Source organism: Eleutherodactylus coqui, chromosome 3, assembly GCF_035609145.1.
Source record: "Eleutherodactylus coqui strain aEleCoq1 chromosome 3, aEleCoq1.hap1, whole genome shotgun sequence".
Classification (NCBI taxonomy): Eukaryota; Metazoa; Chordata; class Amphibia; order Anura; family Eleutherodactylidae; genus Eleutherodactylus; species Eleutherodactylus coqui.
In genome coordinates, this window is record NC_089839.1 from 30059888 (window position 1) to 30081605 (window position 21718).

At 36.7% G+C, this 21718-nt stretch overlaps 1 protein-coding gene across 1 annotated transcript in view; it reads left to right on the forward strand.

Moving 5' to 3' along the window:
- The first annotated feature begins 1623 nt into the window (after positions 1–1623).
- The window catches only part of LOC136620115 (oocyte zinc finger protein XlCOF7.1-like), an 80683-nt gene continuing 60588 nt past the window's right edge, over positions 1624–21718 (forward strand). The window contains exons 1-2 of the mRNA XM_066594835.1: positions 1624–1892; positions 21221–21361. Coding sequence (XP_066450932.1) covers positions 21254–21361 — 108 coding nt within the window. The 5' untranslated portion in view covers positions 1624–1892; positions 21221–21253. The remainder of the gene's footprint in view (positions 1893–21220; positions 21362–21718) is intronic.

Consider the following 21718-nt stretch of genomic DNA (forward strand, 5'->3'; position numbering starts at 1 on the left):
GCGACAATAAGGGGGTTTGATGTCTCAATAATGAGAAAGGGGCGGATTCTGAAGATGTTTTTGAGCTGTAGGTGACATGAAAATGGGGACTGAAGGAAAGATCAAAGTCAAATATGACCCCAAGACAGCAGGTGTGCTGACGAGGAGATATGGTGATACTGCACACTGAAATAAAAATAAGGTTTTGCTCAGTAAATAAATGGCAGAAACGCAAGAAGTTCTGTTTTTGAGAGATTCAGTTTTAGATAGACAACATGGTGTTAGATATATTGGAAGACAATCACTGGCGTTTTTTACGTCAGGAAAGGTATTGTTGCTCCTTAAGTGGAGCATTTAGAAGATGTAAGGAGACTTATAAGGTCACCCATGCTCCTCTGGGAAATATGCAAGTAAGGAAGATGGAATAAAACCTCTGCAGTGCCACCTATTGGAAGGTGCTGACCCGAAACAGCTGTCTGTGTATGGTATTCGGGCTTGGCTTACAATTCCCAGTCATTGTAACAGGGCTTGTACAAAGAGTCTAACATTGACTTGCAGGAATGCTGCCTTCCAATAGGTGGCGCTGCAGAGGTATTGTTCCATTTTCCCTATCTGTATATTTTCCAGAGGAGCATGAATGGCCTTATAAGTCTCATCAGACACCTTCTAGGTGCTCTCTTTTAGGACTCATTCACATGAACTTATTTGAATTGCGTATTACCTGGGCATATAATACGTGGTATATCGCGGCAATTCAAATACAGTACATCGCTTTTCGTATACATCCCTCTCACACTAGCGTTTCTTAATTCATATAGTAAGCGCAAAAAAAAAAAAAAACCACAGCATGTTCTATTTTAGCGTGTCAATAGAGTGCTATTGTTCTCTATGGGCTGCATATAACATCCTGTACATTCGCAATTACATATATGAGCAGCGTTTATACGTAACGCTGCCATGCAAAGTAAAAAAACGCAACCGGTTCACGCAGTGTACGCATAAGCTTGTGTGAATGAGGCCTAAGGAGATCTGATACCCTTCCCAACCCAGGCCTATAGGCCTCTCACTAGCTAACCAAGAAATCTGCTGCACTCTGATGAGGGGCAATAGCCCCGAAACAGCTGTCTGTGTATGGATTCTGGCTTGGCTTACAATTCCTAGGCATTGTTATAAGGCTTGTATAAAGAGTCTGACATTGACTTGCAGGAATGCTGCCTTCTGATAGGTGGCGCTACAGAGGTATTGTTCCATATACCCTAGTGGCGTTCTTTAGTAATGATATCACAGGTAGATGTATATAATTGGGTGTTGTCGGTATAGAGATGACACCGAAAGCCAAATTTGCTGATAGTTTGACCAATAGGGGCCGCGAAGATGGAAATAATGAGCAGACCAAAAACTGAGGAAGCTCATCAGCAAGAGAAAAAGAAGAGGCGGTGAATAATAAAGAGCAGTCAGAGAGCTGGGGGAGCACCAGAGGAGAGACTCAGTTTGTGCTATAACCCTATTCATCTGTGTAGATGGTCTATCCTAGTGACTACAGGACCTGTGATGATGTAATGGTCATGTGATCTGCATGAGGGGAGGGGTGAGCAGTGGTGATACTCACTTCCTGTCATGTGACCCATCTAGTGTCATCGAAGGTCCTGCAGGCATGAATTTACATCACCAATCCAACTGATGCAGGACTATGACATCACCAAAGGTCCTGTCACCACTGAACTGCTGTTACTCCTCCTGTGTCTCCAAACCTTCTTTCTACTGGCGGCATTTACTACTCAGCACGGGAAATGCTAATTTCTTTAGAGCCCGCCTTTGTAAGAGAGTCACGTGGCTAAAGAATGTCACATGACCTGTTGACGTCAGACGGTCTTTATCCAGTATAGGATTTAGCCATTACCTATACAATACAGGTGTGTATATATAATGTATGTATTATCCTGTATACAGTGTATATATGTACTAGAGGGTGTATATAGTTATATAATACAGGTGTGTATATATAATGTATGTATTATCCTGTATACAGTGTATATGTACTAGAGGGTGTATATAGGTATATAATACAGGTGTGTATATATAATGTATGTATTATCCTGTATACAGTGTATATATGTACTAGAGGGTGTATATAGTTATATAATACAGGTGTGTATATATAATGTATGTATTATCCTGTATACAGTGTATATATGTACTAGAGGGGGTATATAGTTATATAATACAGGTGTGTATATAGTGTATGTGTTATCCTGTATACAGTGTATATATGTACTAGAGGGTGTTTATAGTAATATAATACAGGTGTGTGTATATAATGTATGTATTATCCTGTATACAGTGTATATATGTACTAGAGGGTGTATATAGTTATATAATACAGGTGTGTATATATAATGTATGTATTATCCTGTATACAGTGTATATACGTACTAGAGGTGTGTATAGTTATATAATACAGGTGTGTGTGTGTGTATATATAATGTATGTATTATCCTGTATACAGTGTATATATGTACTAGAGGGTGTATATAGTTATATAATACAGGTGTGTATATATAATGTATGTATTATCCTGTATACAGTGTATATACGTACTAGAGGTGTGTATAGTTATATAATACAGGTGTGTGTATATATAATGTATGTGTTATCCTGTATACAGTGTATATATGTACTAGAGGGTGTATATAGTTATATAATACAGGTGTGTATATATATAATGTATGTATTATCCTGTATACAGTGTATATATGTACTAGAGGGGGTATATAGTTATATAATACAGGTGTGTGTATATAATGTATGTATTATCCTGTATACAGTGTATATATGTACTAGAGGTGTATATAGTTATATAATACAGGTGTGTATATAATGTATGTATTATCCTGTATACAGTGTATATATGTACTAGAGGGTGTATATAGTTATATAATACAGGTGTCTGTATATAATGTATGTATTATCCTGTATACAGTGTATATATGTACTAGAGGGTGTATATAGTTATATAATACAGGTGTGTGTATAATGTATGTATTATCCTGTATACAGTGTATATATGTACCAGAGGGTGTATATAGTTATATAATACAGGTGTGTATATATAATGTATGTATTATCCTGTATACAGTGTATATATGTACTAGAGGGTGTATATAGTTATATAATACAGGTGTGTATATATAATGTATGTATTATCCTGTATACAGTGTATATACGTACTAGAGGTGTGTATAGTTATATAATACAGGTGTGTGTATATATAATGTATGTGTTATCCTGTATACAGTGTATATATGTACTAGAGGGTGTATATAGTTATATAATACAGGTGTGTGTATATAATGTATGTATTATCCTGTATACAGTGTATATATGTACTAGAGGGTGTATATAGGTATATAATACAGGTGTGTGTATATATAATGTATGTATTATCTTATATACAGTGTATATATGTACTAGAGGGGGTATATAGTTATATAATACAGGTGTGTATATATATAATGTATGTATTATCCTGTATACAGTGTATATATGTACTAGAGGGGGTATATAGTTATATAATACAGGTGTGTGTATATAATGTATGTATTATCCTGTATACAGTGTATATATGTACTAGAGGTGTATATAGTTATATAATACAGGTGTGTATATAATGTATGTATTATCCTGTATACAGTGTATATATGTACTAGAGGGTGTATATAGTTATATAATACAGGTGTGTATATAATGTATGTATTATCCTGTATACAGTGTATATATGTACTAGAGGGGGTATATAGTTATATAATACAGGTGTGTGTATATAATGTATGTATTATCCTGTATACAGTGTATATATGTACTAGAGGTGTATATAGTTATATAATACAGGTGTGTGTATATAATGTATGTATTATCCTGTATACAGTGTATATATGTACAAGAGGGTGTATCTAGTTATATAATACAGGTGTGTGTATATAATGTATGTATAATGAAAACAAAGATCTGGTACCGTGTTAGCCAGTAGAGCAAAATGTGATTGTTCTCAGCAAGAGAAACGACGTAATCTTGTAGATATGATACCTTTTAATGGCTAACAAAAATACATGATGTAATAATAGCGAGCTTTCGTACCAACGCAGGGTACTTCTTCCGGCTTAAATGGATTGGATCTGAAGAGGCATGCATATTTATACACACTTATAACATACATACTTATGACAAGGCACAGATATGGATGTGATTGGTTCGCACTTAAAAGGAATTCTGCAAACCAGAAAACAAACTTTTTTTGTAGTCCATTGTCTACAGCCAGGCCATCAGATACAACCGGATCTGCTCCAACCCAACAGACAGAGAGGAACATTTGTACCATCTTAAAAGAACATTTATAAATCAGGGCTACCATCCCACCTCAATTGATGACCAAATCACCAGAGCCACCAGGATACCCAGAAGTCAACTACTCCAATACAAGGAGAAGGAAAGAAACAATCGTGTGCCTCTAGTAGTGACCTACAATCCGCAACTAGAGGTACTAAGGAAAACCGCAAGAAAACTCCACCATACCCTGCACAAGGATGACCGTCTGAAAACCATATTCCCGGACCCTCCGCTTCTGTGTTACAGGCAACCTCCTAACTTGAGGAACTTTATAATCAGGAGTGCATTACCCTCTGACACACAAAAAGGAACTTATCCCTGTAATGTAAGGAGCTGTAAGACCTGCTCACATGTACTGACTGCGGACAGGATACGGATCCCCAACACACAGCAGGACTATAAGATCCCAGGGACATTCACATGTTCCTCGTCCAATGTTGTGTACCTGATCATGTGCAGTAAATGTCCTGTTGGGGGTCTTTATGTTGGAGAAACAGGACAGAAACTGAAAGCCAGGATGAGATCTCATCGCCACACGATTGAACACAGAAGAAGAGAATTAGCTGTGGCCGAACACTTCTCTAACCATGGACATGACATAGGAGATATGAGAGTTTTGATATTGAAGGGTGGTTTCAAGTCACAAAACCACAGAAGAATTTGGGAATATAAATTGATAACAACCTTTGACACGCTGAATACTGGGTTAAACTATTCCCCAGGATTTATGCGTGAATGGGAAGTGTGAGACTTGATTGCACAGATAAGACCCCCATCAACAGTAATTCAGGGACCATAAACTTTCACTCCCTTATCAGTATTTAGCTAAAAATGTTTGTGTATCTCTTATAACAATTCGAGCCTGTTGACCTTCCCCCCCCCCCCCCCCCCTCCAACAGTAATTTAGAGACCATAAAACTTTCACTCCGCTATCAGTGCCTAGACAAAAAAAGTTTGTTTTCTGGTTTGCAGAATTCCTTTTAAGTGCGAACCAATCACATCCATATCTGTGCCTTGTCATAAGTATGTATGTTATAAGTGTGTATAAATATGCATGCCTCTTCAGATCCAATCCATTTAAGCCGGAAGAAGTACCCTGCGTTGGTACGAAAGCTCGCTATTATTACATCATGTATTTTTGTTAGCCATTAAAAGGTATCATATCTACAAGATTACGTCGTTTCTCTTGCTGAGAACAATCATATAATGTATGTATTATCCTGTATACAGTGTATATATGTACTAGAGGGTGTATATAGTTATATAATACAGGTGTGTATATATAATGTATGTATTATCCTGTATACAGTGTATATATGTACTAGAGGGTGTATATAGTTATATAATACAGGTGTGTATATAATGTATGTATTATCCTGTATACAGTGTATATATGTACTAGAGGGTGTATATAGTTATATAATACAGGTGTGTATATATAATGTATGTATTATCCTGTATACTGTGTATATATATACTAGAGGGTGTATATAGTTATATAATACAGGTGTGTGTATATATAATGTATGTATTATCCTGTATACAGTGTATATATGTACTAGAGGGTGTATATAGTTATATAATACAGGTGTGTATATATAATGTATGTATTATCCTGTATACAATGTATATATGTACTAGAGGTGTATATAGTTATATAATACAGGTGTGTGTATATATAATGTATGTATTATCCTGTATACAGTGTATATATGTACTAGAGGGAGTATATAGTTATATAATACAGGTGTGTATATATAATGTATGTATTATCCTGTATACAGTATATATGTACTAGAGGGTGTATATAGTTATATAATACAGGCGTGTGTATATATAATGTATGTATTATCCTGTATACAGTGTATATATGTACTAGAGGGTGTATATAGTTATATAATACAGGTGTGTATATATAATGTATGTATTATCCTGTATACAATGTATATATGTACTAGAGGTGTATATAGTTATATAATACAGGTGTGTGTATATATAATGTATGTATTATCCTGTATACAGTGTATATATGTACTAGAGGGTGTATATAGTTATATAATACAGGTGTGTATATAATGTATGTATTATCCTGTATACAGTGTATATATGTACTAGAGGTGTATATAGTTATATAATACAGGTGTGTATATAATGTATGTATTATCCTGTATACAGTGTATATATGTACTAGAGGGTGTATATAGTTATATAATATAGGTGTGTATATATAATGTATGTATTATCCTGTATACAGTGTATATATGTACTAGAGGGTGTATATAGTTATATAATACAGGTGTGTATATAATGTATGTATTATCCTGTATACAGTGTATATATGTACTAGAGGTGTATATAGTTATATAATACAGGTGTGTGTATATAATGTATGTATTATCCTGTATACAATGTATATATGTACTAGAGGGTGTATATAGTTATATAATACAGGGGTGTATATAATGTATGTATTATCCTGTATACAGTGTATATATGTACTAGAGGGTGTATATAGTTATATAATACAGGTGTGTATATAATGTATGTATTATTCTGTATACAGTGTATATATGTACTAGAGGGTGTATATAGTTATATAATACAGGTGTGTATATAATCTATGTATTATCCTGTATACAGTGTATATATGTACTAGAGGGGGTATATAGTTATATAATACAGGTGTGTGTATATATAATGTATGTATTATCCTGTATACAGTGTATATATGTACTAGAGGGAGTATATAGTTATATAATACAGGTGTGTATATATAATGTATGTATTATCCTGTATACAGTGTATATATGTACTAGAGGGGGTATATAGTTATATAATACAGGTGTGTATATATAATGTATGTATTATCCTGTATACAGTGTATATATGTACTAGAGGGTGTATATAGTTATATAATACAGGTGTGTATATAATGTATGAATTATCCTGTATACAGTGTATATATGTACTAGAGGGTGTATACAGTTATATAATACAGGTGTGTATATATAATGTATGTATTCTGTATACAGTGTATATATGTACTAGAGGGTGTATATAGTTATATAATACAGGTGTGTGTATATAATGTATGTATTATCCTGTATACAGTGTATATATGTACTAGAGGGTGTATATAGTTATATAATACAGGTGTGTATATAATGTATGTATTATCCTGTATACAGTGTATATATGTACTAGAGGGTGTATATAGTTATATAATACAGGGTATGTATATATAATGTATGTATTATCCTGTATACAGTGTGTGTGTATGTATATATATATATATATATATATATATGTGTGTATATAGTTATATAATACAGGTGTGTATATATAATGTATGTATTATCCTGTATACAGTGTATATATGTACTAGAGGGTGTATATAGTTATATAATACAGGTGTGTGTGTATAATGTATGTATTATCCTGTATACAGTGTATATATGTACTAGAGGGTGTATACAGTTATATAATACAGGTGTATATATAGTGTATGTATTATCCTGTATACAGTGTATATATGTACTAGAGGGAGTATATAGTTATATAATACAGGTGTGTATATAGTGTATGTATTATCCTGTATACAGTGTATATATGTACTAGAGGGAGTATATAGTTATATAATACAGGTGTGTATATAATGTATGTATTATCCTGTATACAGTGTATATATGTACTAGAGGGTGTATATAGTTATATAATACAGGTATGTATATAGTGTATGTATTATCCTGTATACAGTGTATATATGTACTAGAGGGAGTATATAGTTATATAATACAGGTGTGTATATAATGTATGTATTATCCTGTATACAATGTATATATGTACTAGAGGGTGTATATAGTTATATAATATAGGTGTGTGTATATATAATGTATGTATTATCCTGTATACAGTGTATATATGTACTAGAGGGGGTATATAGTTATATAATACAGCTGTGTATATATAATGTATGTATTATCCTGTATACAGTGTATATATGTACTAGAGGGTGTATATAGCTTTATATAATACAGGTGTGTGTGTATATAATGTGTGTATTATCCTGTATACAGTGTATATATGTACTAGAGGTGTATATAGTTATATAATACAGGTGTGTATTTATAATGTATGTATTATCCTGTATACAGTGTATATATGTACTAGAGGGGGTATATAGTTATATAATACAGCTGTGTATATATAATGTATGTATTATCCTGTATACAGTGTATATATGTACTAGAGGGTGTATATAGCTTTATATAATACAGGTGTGTGTATATAATGTGTGTATTATCCTGTATACAGTGTATATATGTACTAGAGGTGTATATAGTTATATAATACAGGTGTGTATATATAATGTATGTATTATCCTGTATACAGTGTATATATGTACTAGAGGGGGTATATAGTTATATAATACAGCTGTGTATATATAATGTATGTATTATCCTGTATACAGTGTATATATGTACTAGAGGGTGTATATAGCTTTATATAATACAGGTGTGTGTATATAATGTATGTATTATCCTGTATACAGTGTATATATGTACTAGAGGGGGTATATAGCTTTATATAATACAGGTGTGTGTGTATAATGTATGTATTATCCTGTATAAAGTGTATATATTTACTAGAGGGTGTATATAGGTATATAATACAGGTGTGTGTGTATATAATGTATGTATTATCCTGTATACAGTGTATATATGTACTAGAGGGGGTATATAGTTATATAATACAGGTGTGTGTATATATAATGTATGTATTATTCTGTATACAGTGTATATATGTACTAGAGGGTGTATATAGGTATATAATACAGGTGTGTATATATAATGTATGTATTATCCTGTATACAGTGTATATATGTACTAGAGGGTGTATATAGTTATATAATACAGGTGTGTATATATAATGTATATATTATCCTGTATAGAATGTATATATGTACTAGAGGGTGTATATAGTTATATAATATAGGTGGATATAGAATGTATGTTTTATCCTGTATACTGTGTATATATGTACTACAGGGTGTATATAGTTATATAATACAGGTGTGTGTATATAATGTATGTATTATCCTGTATACTGTGTATATATGTACTAGAGGGGGTATATAGTTATATAATACAGCTGTGTATATATAATGTATGTATTATCCTGTATACAGTGTATATATGTACTAGAGGGTGTATATAGTTATATAATACAGGTGTGTGTATATAATGTATGTATTATCCTGTATACAGTGTATATATGTACTAGAGGGGGTATATAGTTATATAATACAGGTGTGTGTATATAATGTATGTATTATCCTGTATACAGTGTATATATGTACTAGAGGGTGTATATAGGTATATAATACAGGTGTGTGTATATAATGTATGTATTATACTGTATACAGTGTATATATGTACTAGAGGGTGTATATAGTTATATAATACAGGTGTGTATATATAATGTATGTATTATCCTGTATACAGTGTATATATGTACTAGAGGGTGTATATAGTTATATAATACAGGTGTGTGTGTATATAATGTATGTATTATCCTGTATACAGTTTATATATGTACTAGAGGGTGTATATAGTTATATAATACAGGTGTGTGTGTATATAATGTATGTATTATCCTGTATACAGTGTATATATGTACTAGAGGGTGTATATAGTTATATAATACAGGTGTGTGTGTATATAATGTATGTATTATCCTGTATACAGTGTATATATGTACTAGAGGGTGTATATAGTTATATAATACAGGTGTGTGTGTGTATATATAAATTTATGTATTATCCTGTATGTAAGGAGAATTTATGTGTTTATCAAGGACAAGACAATCCCAGATCTCGTTCAGAAAGTCTGGGACCCAGGAGAAATACAAATCACACCAGCCTTGTTGCGGTATCAAATGATTTCTAATTTACTCTAAGGTGTATGTGGTTTATATACCATAAATGACATCACAGGAAAAGTACATACCTCCAAGATTAATGATAATACATGATAGGGTACAACTAAAATGTTTAACATAAGTTACACCTTTTAAGGTGTAACTATAACATACAATGAAAGCGTTATGAGTTCAGTGAATAGGAATGCGAGGGGGGGCCTGGGAGACTGTCTTATCTCCTGTCTGTGTTTATCCCTCATAGAGGAAAGGTTTCGTTTAACCCCTTCACTACTTATACTAGCAGGATGCTATATCATCTTGTATATTTTGGAACATAGTTTTGGTGATGGAAGTGTCAATAAGGTTTTGTAGCCGTCCTCGGAATTACATGGAATACAGCAGCAACCGCAGAGTACTAGCATGGAGGCAAATACTGACACAGAGACTAGTGTGGAGTATATGAATTGTGACCAGTGTCCGAACAAGCTTTCAACCAGTCCCTGAATGGATCGTCTATGCAAGAGTTATCAGCTAGTTTTATTATGCATTTAACCCTTCCAGTGCTCAGGTACTATCTGGTGCTGTGTTATTAGGAATGATAATACAACAATATCCTCCAATCATTTTACAAACTCCTCCTTTTTCTGCTAGTAACATAACAAGAGCCATTCTATTTTGCCATGCAATAAGTGAGGTAGGTCCTAGTTGTTCCACTAGGCCCCTGATTGCATCTCTTATATAATTACCAAATCCCTGTTGGTTATAGTATATGTAATTAATCCAGTCGACATTTTTATCCACTGTTGCTCACCATGCAAGAAGAGACTCAAAACCCCTGCAGCTGTCTGATTTCTTGCCCTATACTCGTCCTTGGGACCCCGATTGCATCCAAGTAAACACTGGCGTCAAAGGAACCTTTGGGAGAGGTGTTCCTAGTTCTCCGGACACGGCCCTTGCTATTGCCTTATGAGATCATGGGGTGCACAGGCATTATTAGCTGTATCAAGGCACAATCCCTGCCAGCATTGCGTCATACTGCATTCTGACAGGCAGCCTATCAAGCCACCCCACGGGGATGGCTTGATAGGCAGTCTCTCAAGGCAGGCCCGCAGAAGCCATGATACCTGCATGGCTTCCCCAATCTCACCGCGGGGGGGCATACGGGACCCCCGAACAGAGTTTGGGAGCTTTAAATGCCGCTGTCAGAATTAACAGCAGCATTTAAAGGGTTAATAGCTGCGATTGGCCGATTGCGGCTATTGCCCGCGGGTGTCAGCTGTAGTAAACAGCTGATGTCCGTGCTGTATGCAGAGAGGTCACCCCGCGACCTCTCTGCATACATCCCCCGACGCTCCAGGACGTAAATGTACATCCTGGAGCGGAAAGGGGTTAATAGGAACACTCAGGTTTTACATTATCAACAACTTTTTTTTTTTTTTCTTACATGACATTATCACACTGAAAACACAACAGCAAACACTATTTAACAATCAAACTCACTACAAACCAATCACAGAACTGACATGTACACAAATAACAGCAAGAATGTACGTTTCCTATTCACACAAGTTTATACTAAACTTCATTCATGATCATCTTCTTTATAAGTCTATTCATTTCAAGCAAGCAGAGCATCATTCTCAGATTACTACGTTAAAGAGTCAGTCACACACTCCCCTCTCCCTTCTTCTCATTGAACTCTAAAGCTGAAAGGTAGGGGTGAGGGTGAAAGTGAAACAAGCATTCCAATGTAACAGATGATTTAACCATTTGTGAGCTAACCCCACCACACAGAGCAGCACTCAGGCCATTGTCTGTCAACGTCATTTAATACTACTGTAAACTTTTATTCCTTCACTGTCTTATCCCAGGACTATCTGCATCATGTAATTATCCCTTCTGTCCTGTAGCCTACTATCCCTGTTCCTTGTCAGTACTACCGTCACCCAAAGCAACCTGGCGCCTCACTACCGTCACCCAAAGCAACCTGTCCCCTCACTACCTGACACTTATCTGAAGGAGACCATACATATTCCTCTGCTATGATTAAATATCCCGCAGTATCATACTGGCCCTATCTTATAGCACACACCTAAGGTAGACAACATATCATCAAGACACAGAGGACATGGGATGAAGGGTTCTGACTATTCCTACACAATTCAGAGAAGGTACTAATCACTGGTGCTGTGTACTATAATCAGTGCAATTGGGATGCTAGGTAAAAGGTACAGCTATGGGAGATGAGAAGTCAAGATGGCGCTTGGGCGGCGGCCAAAGGCATTACAGCAGGTACTGAAATGGCCGCAGACCATGACTGGCACTAAAATGGCCACCAGGGATGTTGCCTGACAAAGAGTACTATCAAGCCAGGCAAGCATCTAGCCACGCCTTATTCCTTTGTTTGCAATACCAACACGTCCCTCATCTGGCACATATCTAACAGTATGGTGCTAGTCACTCCTTCTATAAAAGTTAAATTCAGAGCTCTACTAGCATCATCCCATTGTGTAGGATCGGGGTAAATATGATGATCACCTCTGACAATTTCCGGGCTGTCATCAATAGTGTTCCCCAGATTCACCAATACTCCTAAAAGAAATGCCCTTACTGAGGAGGCACAGGGGGAAGGGGTATGAATTTCTTCACCGGGTTGAGATGGAGTCCACCTAATGTGGACCCCCCTTTGTAGCGGGCTGCACTAGAACCCCCTCAGAACACTGTCCCTTCTGTGCCTGTGTTACCTTTTTACAGTGAGATTGGTGAATCCAGGTCTGCCTTTCAGCAATCTTTATTGCAGTAGGAGTGGTGAGGAGTACCTGGTAAGGTCCTTCCCATTTTGGGGTCTTCCAGTTCTTTTTTTTTTTATTTCACCTTGATGAGGACCCAATCACCTGGTATTATTTCCCCTGGTAATGCTTTAGCCACTGTGGCTGCATCCGACTGACCTGTGGGAAACACTTCTACCCACTTGGCTAAAGCATCTATGATAACTAGGCAGTATTTCTTACCTTCACATTTGTTTAATTCTATGTAGTCCATACAAATGTGTTGGAAGGGATACTGAGGTGTAGGACAGCGCCCCCTCCTTGGTCTTATATTCCCTTGTGCATTGTGTTTAGCACAAATAATACAAGACAAACTAACATTTTTAGAGTAGTTTGTAAACCCATTGGTTGTGACTACTTTAGATATAAGTGCTACCATCTCCCCTGTTGAGACATGACACAGGCCATGGCTCAAAACTGCTGCATAGCTGAAGAAAGATTTAGGTAAAATGGGTTGTACATCTCCACAGAAAAAAAAAACTATCTACAAAGAGAGTGTATTCAGCATCTACAAGAGATACATCCTGCAGATCTGGTCTGGGTAACACCTTTTGTGCCATCTCTCCTAGACAGTTGTGTGGAGTACCATCTGAAGGTAGATGGATGGAGTGTAGTACAACTCTTCATCGTCAGGTGTGGCTGTGAGAGCAGTAGTGTTATGCAGGAGAGATGTCTAGAAGGACTAAGATATGAGTATAACCAACTGCGTGTGGTACTTTCAGTATGAGTGAGGGAACAGCACTATAGTGGCAGAAGATTTGACTGCTTCCGCTGCCGCTACTACCGCTTGTACACAGGGTGGAACTGCTTGGCCACTGGATCTAGTCTGCAAGAGTGGAATGCCAGTGGTCTGTTTCCCAACGTGTTCCTGAGTTAAGACAGAGGTCATATAGCCTTCTCTTGAGTCAACAGGTTAAAACAGACTCTGATGGGCACATCAGTATTGGGGGCTGTCGAACTACAGCAAGCCCTTTGTGCTGACAAAGGCTTCCTTAGACGGCGCATCCCACTGGATCCTGTCAGCTGCAGCCAGAGGTTCATCATTGATGAATCTAGTAAGAGGCGGTGTCAGTGATGCATAATTTGGCATCCAGGCTCTGTAGCAGTTCGTCATTCCCCAAAAAGACATCATTTGTTTGTAGTTTTGGAGCATCCAGAATTGCTTGCCTACCTTCATCTGACAGGTTATACCCCAAATATTTAACCATTTGCTGACAGTATTGGAGTTTCTACCTGTTTACTTTATGGCCTTGCTTATAGAGAAACCTTAAAAGTGCGACTCTGTCCCCCATACAATTCTCTTCACTATCTTCTGCTAGTTATCAACATACAGTAGTATCTGACTACCTCTAGGAGGCTGGAACTGGGCTAAGTTTGCTGACATAGCCTGGGAGAAAATTGTTGGAGATTCACAATAGCCATGAGGTACTCTGGTGAAGGTATACCTAATTTTGTCATAATATCTCATCTCAACAAATTTACTGGACATATTAGAGACAATATAATCTGTCATTTTACAGACTTATTTGTCCCTGGGTCCTATATGATAGCTGGTTCAGAGAGGGATTCCCAGTGGGTCCAGCCATTAACCCCTCTTACCATGATATGACTTACTACATTTTACATTTGGTACATATTGAGATGTATTAATGTCCTGGTGGCTCCCCCAGGAAAGTAATCATCCACCCATTCACTTGGAGATCTATCTCAGAAAGTAGAAATTGCCAAGAGATCCTCCAAATGTTGTACATTCACCCCTCCTAGTCATTTTCCCCCAAGGTGCCTAAGAACATTGTTTCTCAGGACATTCAAACACACATTTAAATCCTTGAGCTGTATCCCACCTCTGCTTATTCCTCTCCTCTACTTCCACATTCTTTTACTGTCCAATGACCTCTCTGACTTTCTCACCCTTTTATTTGTAAAGCTTTTCTGCATGTTTTGCATATTCCAAAACATCCTGCGATGATCTCGTCCTAAGGGTAACCATATAGTTCATTATATAACCTCCTATTTCCTTCTTTACTCCACTTACAAATGCATTCTTTAATGGCTGATTATATGCAGCAGTAGGATCATCTCTCTCCCTGATTATCCTATGGAAGGGGTCTACCATCTCCTCCCCTCCCAGTCTAATTTCCTTCTGCAGAACTCCAATCTGGCCCTAGAATTCTTCTAGCTGCTCTCCCTATTTTTTTCATTTAATTTGAAACCCCTCATTAACTCTGAATTGTTCATCAAACTGTCGGGGGTCTATTTTTTTTATATAGGCGTGACAGTTTGGGACTTCTTTTAACCAGGCTTTAGCAGCGGATATTCCGTATTTCTGCTGATCTTTAGCTGATTTTGTCTGTATTTTATCACAATTTTTCACAACTAGGGACTTCTAATTTATTTTCAAATCCATATTTCTTTTCCCACTTGTCACAATATTTGACATAGTCAGGATTTAACTTGTGCATGTACTTCTTAACTCCTTCAAGGACTCCCTGTCATTGATAACAACAGAGACACGTACAGGAGAATGCTTTACAGTTTGTATTTCCCATTATTAGTAATTATGTTCTTGACATTGATTTAAAAGGCAAACAACATAAAACAAGCCTTTGGCCACTGAAATATACAGTGAAATGCAAAGGTTCCTGACCAGAATCAGTGCTTTGCTATATACACGAAGACTCCTTTTTGCCTTTCCGAGTAGGGCCTGTGAACATTGAACACAATCAAGTGTCTTGTCCGAAAACAACACACAACAATGTGTCCAAAAGGTCCGTGCCCACGTATCAGATCCGCTTATCTCAATCATTCACATATTCGCTTCATGCAGTATAAGACAACAATACAAATATTACAATATATTAGTAGGCGGCCGCCCTCTTTATATATTCTTAGTTACTCTATAACACAATATCAAAGAAAAAGAAGTAGTAGGAAGATAAGAAGTAAAGTTCCTGGACACCCCTGTGTCCCATGACATCATTTAACCTCCTCTTTAACGTGCTGCATGGAGTAATTCTTTCCTATAGCCTTCTCACAATGGCTGTGGTCTAATATAGGAATGACAGCGCCATGATTGGGTCTCTACTTTCTGTCTTATTTGCTTCAATCCTCTCGATATCCACCAAAATGGAGAGCCTCATGTGCAATATAAAAAAAGACCCCAAATATATTGGGGGGAAAGTATGATTAGAATATAAAAGATAATGCGCTCATAGAGAGGAGAAGATAAGAGATATGGGTACTCACTTAATGGGGTAAGGAGGTATCCCTATGTGAATAGGTCACTCAGGAAAAAAAAACTCCTTCCCCTGATATCCAAGATCGCTTCCAAATATCTCCGGTGAGTGTCAGATGGAAGTTTTCCTCAAATATTCTTTTATTCCATAAATACTGGTCAAAAAGTTCATACAAGATGTATATAGAGTCCAAAACCTTTGATAATGAGGTTCCTCATCCTGTGTAACGCATTTTGGCCAACTTAGTGGCCCTTTTCAAGCATCTATGACCAATATTTATAGAATAAAAGAATATTTGAGGAAAACTTCCATCTGACACTCACCGGAGATATTTGAAAGCGATCTTGGATATCTGGGGAAGGAGTTTTCTTTCCCAGAGTGACCTATTCACAATGGCTATGGTCTCACATAGACTACTGCTATTGCCCCTTGACAACCAAATCACCTATACTTGCTTTTCATTTTCAATACACATTGTAATTTCTACTAACACTAAAGTATACAGAAGAAGAAGAGAGAAAAAAAGATTAACCATTGTTATACTTACTACACGTTATCCGGGAGGCTTCTAAATTCTCAGGCTAGTTTGCAAAACATCACTGTTTCAGACAGGATGCCCGACTGGCCTCTAATGACGTCTAAGCAAGACTGAGGTCTTTTAATGATTGGAGAGTACTTCAGACCCACCTTTTCACAGCCAGACTGTCCTTTTCCTCTGCGGTGAATTCTTCCAGCTCGAAGGACCAAAAATGTAAGGAGAATTTATGTGTTTATCAAGGAGAAGACCATCCCAAATCTTGTGCAGAAAGTCTGGGACCCAGGAGAAATACAAATCACACCAGCCTTGTTGTGGTATCAAATGATTTCTAATTTATTCTAAGGTGTATGTGGTTTATATACCATAAATGACATTACAGGAAAAGTACATACCTCCAAGATTAATAATAATACATGATAGAGTACAACTAAAATGTTTAACATAAGTTACACCTTTTAAGGTGTAACTATAACATACAATGACACCATTATGAATTCAGTAAAAAGGAATGCAAGGTAGGGGGGGTCTGGGAAACTCTTATCTTCTGTCTGTCTACCACGTACTGGTATAGAAAAAGTTTAGTTTAACCCCTTTACTACTTATACTAGCATCATGCTATATCTTTCTAGTCTACAATCTAATAGAAAAACAATTAACTGATACATTGATCTACAATTTTCTTAACACAGTATACAGTGTGTATATCTACTAGAGGGTATATATAGTTATATAATACAGATGTTACGGTATTGGAGGGGGTTCAAAGAAGAGCGCCCAGCTAGTACATGGAATGACAGAACTAGAATACCCAGAGAGGCTATCAAAATTGGGACTATTTACTCGAGAAAAAAGAAGGTTAAGGGGCGACCAAATAACCATGTATAAGTACATGAGGGGACAATACAAGGATCTCTCCCCGGATCTGTTTATACCCAGGACTACTACGGTAACAAGAGGGCATCCGCTATGATGAGAAGAATTCTGGTTTCATCACCAACATAGAAAAGGGTTCTTTACTGTTAGAGCAGTTAGACTGTGGAACTCTCTGCCTGAGGACGTAGTGATGGCAAAATCCATAGAGGAGTTTAAAAGAGGACTTGATGTCTTTCTAGAGAGGAAAGATATATTATAGGCTATTAAACTAAGGTTATTTGTTAATCCAGGTATACAGGCAGGTAAGAACTATTAGGGGTTGATGCAGGGAACAGTCTGATTGCCATAAGAGAGTCGGGAAGGAATTTTTTCCCCAAAAGGGCTAATTGGCTTCTGCTCTTGGTTTTTTTTTTCCCTCCTCTGGATCAACAAAACAGGAGGCTAAACAGGCTGGACTAGATGGACATTGTCTTTATTCAGCCTTATGTACTATGTTATGTTAGGTGTGTATATATAATGTATGTATTATCCTGTATACAGTGTATATATGTACTAGAGGGTTATATAGTTATATAATACAGTTGTGTGTATATATAATGTATGTATTATCCTGTATACAGTGTATATATGTACTAGAGGGTTATATAGTTATATAATACAGTTGTCTGTGTATAATGTATGTATTATGCTGTAACTTTCATGTGTTCTATGTTGTGTCCGTGACTAGAGAAGTTCTCCGTCACAGTTAAATCTATTTTTCTTTTTTTAATTGTGTGGTGAGACCTCATCCTGGCTTTCAGTTTTTGTCCTGTTCTTCCAACATAAAGGCCCCCAACAGGACATTTACTGCACAGGAACAGATACACAATATCAAACGTGGAACACGTAAATGTCCCCGGGATCTTATAGTCCTGCTGTGTGTTGGGGATCTGTATCTTGTCTCTGGTCCGTACATGTAAGCAGGTCTTACAGCTCCTTACATTACAGGGATAAGTTCCTTTTTGCGTGTCGGAGGGCAATGCACTCCTAATCTTAATGTTCCTCAAATTTGGAGAGATAAAAAAGGCGCACAAGGGTGTCATGCTGTTTTTAGTCAAAAATCGCTTAACATTCAGCACTGCATGAGGAAATAGGTGACGGTTTCTTCCATCATGACAATGTACCTGCCCACAGACGTTCTGTGTCAAGCAATTTTTGAAGAAAAATGACGTGATGTCCTTGCCCCATCTCCATATTCACACCATTGTGCTCTATTTATTTTAATTTTTTTTTTTACGAGTGCTTTGAGCAGTAGAAAAACTAACAAAATCTCACAGCTGCATGTTGTTCGTATGAACTAGCCATCACAAAATGGGCAAAAACGTAACTTGTTAAAAAAAATAATAAATCACTGGAGCCGAACACAACTTTTCCTAACAACATCGGCTGGCATACTGCCTCAGAATGGTTCTGCATACATTCACCTAGTAACGGAAGCCAGTACTAGTAACCCTCCAATCACCAGAAGATTATTCCTACCTTTTTGAGGGTACAGCCTCATATAATACAGGTGTTTGTATATATAATGTACATATCCTGTATACAGTGTGTATATGTACTAGAGGGTTGTATATTATTATATAATATAGGTCTGTATGTAATATAGAACCCCAATTCCAAAAACGTTGGGATGCTGTATAAATGTAAAGTAAATAAAGAATGAAATGATTTGGAAGTCTCATATCGCCATATTTTATTAACATCAGAAAAGGTCTCCCTTTCACCTTCTATTTCATTTTAAAAATGTACCAATTTAGAAGTTAATGGCAACAACACATTTCAAAACAATTAGGGCAGGATTAACAAAGTCTGTGAAAGTAAGTTGCACTGATGAAAAACAGCTGGATAATTAGTTTTCTACTAAGTCACATAACTGTGTATATAAAGAGCATGTTAGAGAGGCAGGGTCTCTCAGAGACCTAGATGGTCAGAGGTTCACCAATCTGTAAAAAACAGTGTCGAAAAATTGTGAAACAATTTCAGAAAAATGTTCTTCAGTGTAAAATTGTGAAGCCTTAGAATCTCCCACCATCTACAGCACATAATATCATCAAATGTTTCAGAGAATCTGGAGAAATTCATGTGTGCAAGAGACGAGGCCGACAGTCAATATTGGAAGCTCGAGATCTATGGGCCCTCAGACGGCACTGTATTAAAAAAACGGGAATGATTCTGTAAATCGTCTGTGAACACAATTCATCTTGCAATATGTAAATGCAAGTTAAAAGCTGTATCAATCAAAGAAGTAGCTACATATCAAAACTATCCAGAAATGCCTGCCTGTTCTCTGGGCCAAAGCTAATTTAAAATAGAATGAGGCAAAGCAGAAAATTCAAATCAAAATTTTAAATTCAGTTTGGAAACCATGGACCCCCATATCCTCAACGATGGACTCAAGATGAGAGGGACCATCCAGCTTGTTATTAGCGCACAGTTCAAAAGCCTGCTTCTCTGATGGTATGCGTGCCTATGGCATGGGTAGCTTACACATCTACTTACAACATAGGCTCTCAACCAGATGACATCTCTTTCAGGGGAGGCCATGTGTATTTAGCAAGGCTATGCTAAACCACATACTGCATCCATCACAACAGCATGGCTTACCTGAAGAAGAGTCCCAGTTCTGAACTGTCTGCCTGCAGTTCAGACCTTTGATCAATAGAAAATATGTTGCACGTGAAACAAGAAATTCCACAAATCGGCAAACATAACACAGGACTATTGAGCTACGAAAATCCTACGAGACAAGAATGCGACAAAAATTTTCTCCCAAAACTACAGCAAGTGGCCTCCTCAATTCCCAGATGTTTAGTTCTGACTCATGCGGGCATAAGTGTCCCGTGTATTTCTCACGTGTATGAAATACGCAGTACGCAGCAAGTCCGCATATATAAGCGTATTTGCTGTGTATGTTAACTCTCTATAGCATACATTGTTAGACATTATACACCTAATTAGGATATATGGGGTTTTTTTGTATTCACCAACTTATATACGCGTGAAAGAAAACACAGATGTGAGTGGCCCAGCAGAAATCAATGGGATTTTAGCACTGTATTTTACGTGCACGTAAAATATACCCGTAATATGTGAGACCCATGTGCCCATGTGAGTGAGCTCTTACAAACTGTTGTAGAAAGAAGATGAGATGATACACAATGCTAGACTTTGCCTTTTCTCAACTTTTGTAAAGTGCATTGCTGCCATCAATTTCTAAATGAGTTAATTTTTTTTAATGAAATGGAAATGTGTCCCTTCACCCTCCTGATATGTGATCTATGTTCTACTGCGAATAAAATCTGGTTAGATGAAATTTTCGAATCATTGCATTTTTTTTCTTTACATTTTACACAGTATCCCAACTTTTTGAAATTGAGGTTGTACTAGATGGTTATATATAGTAAAGATGTTCTTGTTTCCCTCAGGTTCATTAGGCTCAGGACTCTCACAAATAGACGATGGCCCTTTCCATCAATGACCCACCAAGGATGGACAAGGACAGAAACCACATGGCTGCCCAGATATTAGACCTCACCCTGGAGATCATCTACTTGATAACTGGAGAGGTAAGAGGTTCACATGATGACACTCTTCTCTCTATTAAAGGGGTTGTATCACAATTGACTTTTATCTATAGAATAGGTGATAAAAGTTTGATCGTTTAGTACCGTGTTAGCCAGTAGATCAAAGTGTGATTTTTCTCAGTAAGAGAAGAACCCTGCGTAGGTTCGAAAGCTCGCTATAACTTCATGTATTTTTATTAGCCATTAATAGGTATCACAGCTACAAGATTACTTGGTTTCTCTTACTGAGAACAATCGCACCACTGAGACCCCCACTAATCCTGAGAATATCTCTCATTCTCACTGCTTTATCACCACTCGCCCCACAATGAGGATGAGGTTGAATGAAGTGGCGGTAAC